General features: G+C 47.8%; 1 protein-coding gene across 1 annotated transcript in view; it reads left to right on the top strand.

Moving 5' to 3' along the window:
• The window catches only part of LOC101856001 (collagen alpha-6(VI) chain), a gene marked incomplete at its 3' end in the record, with an annotated part of 6731 nt that extends 5126 nt beyond the window's left edge, over window positions 1–1605 (top strand). Inside the window, exons 3-4 of the mRNA XM_013091080.1 lie at window positions 651–872; window positions 1452–1605. Coding sequence (XP_012946534.1) covers window positions 651–872; window positions 1452–1605 — 376 coding nt within the window. The remainder of the gene's footprint in view (window positions 1–650; window positions 873–1451) is intronic.
• Window positions 1606–2091: the final 486 nt, after the last annotated feature.

Here is a 2091-nt window from a genome sequence, read left to right as displayed (position 1 = left end):
GAGGGGGGGAGTGAGAGAGAGAGAGAGAGAGAGTGAGAGAGAGAGAGAGAGAGAGAGAGAGAGAGAGAGAGAGAGAGAGAGAGAGAGAGAGAACGGGTGTGTTATTGAATGTTTTATTCTCTCAAGTTTCAATTTTATTGTGACCGTCAGGTAGTTTTTATTGCATTCCTGTTTTGTTCTAGTGACGCCATTGTCTGGCTCACTGCGGGGCCATTTTTCTCATATAAATGTTTATACATTAACACATAATACGCATAATACTGTTTTACGTACACTCACGTCCATTAACTTTTACGATGTGATAACTTTATTAGATCTAATGTAATGCGTATTGAGCACTTTAAAAAAAATGGAAAGTGAGCAGCATAACTGCTATTTATTATTATTTTTATTATCAAATTTGTTAATCCATTTATCTCCAAAGTTTGCTCCACGAAGTGAGAACCCAGTGGTTGTAAGGTCGTGGTACGTTCCTCACATCTTCACCTGTGCCAAACAACCCACATAGCACGCTGTACATAGAGGCAGGCTAAATCATTGGATACACACCTTGTATCCTGAAACATTGACACAAACAGGTGTCTTGTGTCCTGTACTATATCACTAGCATACCCAACCGTCCAATAACACCATCTGTCTCTCTGTCCCAGGCGCCTACTACCATCAACCGTCCACTAACCGTCTCTCTGTCTGTCCCACGCACCTTCTACCTCGGTGTGTCCTGTAATATGTCCACTAACACCATCTCCCTCTCCCCAGGCGCTTTCTATCTCGGAGTGGACGATGCCCAGTTCTCCGCCATCTTGTTTGGCTCCCAGGTCTCCCAGCTGTTCTCCTTCGGCCAGTACACCGAGCTGGACAAGATCTCCGCTGTGAGTGGACACAGGCTGGGTGGTTGTGGTCCTTGTGGTTACAGTTTTACGGCACTTACAACACAGTTAGCTCGTCATACGCCTCAGACCATCACTACTACTACGAGGGGGAGAAAAAAGTAACGCAAGTTGGTTATAACTCCAAGAAAAAAGAACGCACTGGCAACTGTCATACGTCAAATTGAAGGGGAACATCGGAGGATCAGATTTCTGTATCTCAACGTAGTCTCCATTTCGTTCAAAAGCCATTATCCACCTTTGACTAAGTCCACATAGATCTATGCAAGCTTCGTAAAACTGAGCAGGTTGTGATGTACAGCAGTTTTGATTTCTCCATCGTTTCAATAGTGTTAACCTCTTCAAAACGAACAACTTGCATTTGACTCCCTCTCGTACTACACATCATCACCACACCACCACCACCATCACCACCACCACCACCACCATCACCACCACCATCATCACCATACCTCCACCACCACCACCACCACTGCTACCTCCCTCCATCCCTCCCCCTCTCCCCCTGCCGCACACCCCCATCACGCCTTCTAACTCTCCCCTCTACCCTCCCCCCCCCAGGCCCTCCACGGAGCCCAGTACTCACAGGGCGGCTCATGTGGCATGGCCGGAGCCTTCCAGTACGCCTGGCAGACTAGCTTCACCACAGCCTCGGGCGCCCGGCCAGATGTACCCCGGGTGGTCATTCTACTCACAGACTCACAGGCGGAGAATGGTCAGTGGCTTACAGGGGGGAGGGAGAGGGGTGTGACAGGCCAGATGTACCCCGGGTGGTAATTTTGCTCACAGACTCACAGGCGGAGAATGGTCAGTGGCTTACAGGGGGAGGGGGGGTGGCAGGTGGTGAGTGGGTGGGGCAGGGGGTGGTTGAATGAACGTTTAGTGAATGGTTTTCCCTTTACAATGAGCAATTTGTTCATTCGTTTTCTTCATATTTATTGCAATTTGTTGAATGGGTACTAGACCGTCTAGATCTGATTTGACTTGCCATGACGAGGGAACAAAATCTAGCACACAACGGCCAAACGGTCGGTTGGGAAGGAGAAGAAGTGAGAGTAATCTCCCCTGTTTTATTGGAATTTACTAAACAATCCACAGTTAATTACCGAAACGTAACAATAACATGAATGATCGTAAGATCACAAGAGAGACAAACAGACAGACAAACAGCGACAGAGAGAGAGAGAGAGAGAGAGAGAGA

The sequence above is a fragment of the Aplysia californica genome, unplaced genomic scaffold (assembly GCF_000002075.1).
Source record: "Aplysia californica isolate F4 #8 unplaced genomic scaffold, AplCal3.0 scaffold02052, whole genome shotgun sequence".
NCBI classification, from domain to species: domain Eukaryota; kingdom Metazoa; phylum Mollusca; class Gastropoda; order Aplysiida; family Aplysiidae; genus Aplysia; species Aplysia californica.
The sequence above is the reverse complement of the archived record's forward strand: the minus strand, read 5'-3'. Positions and strand labels throughout refer to the sequence as shown.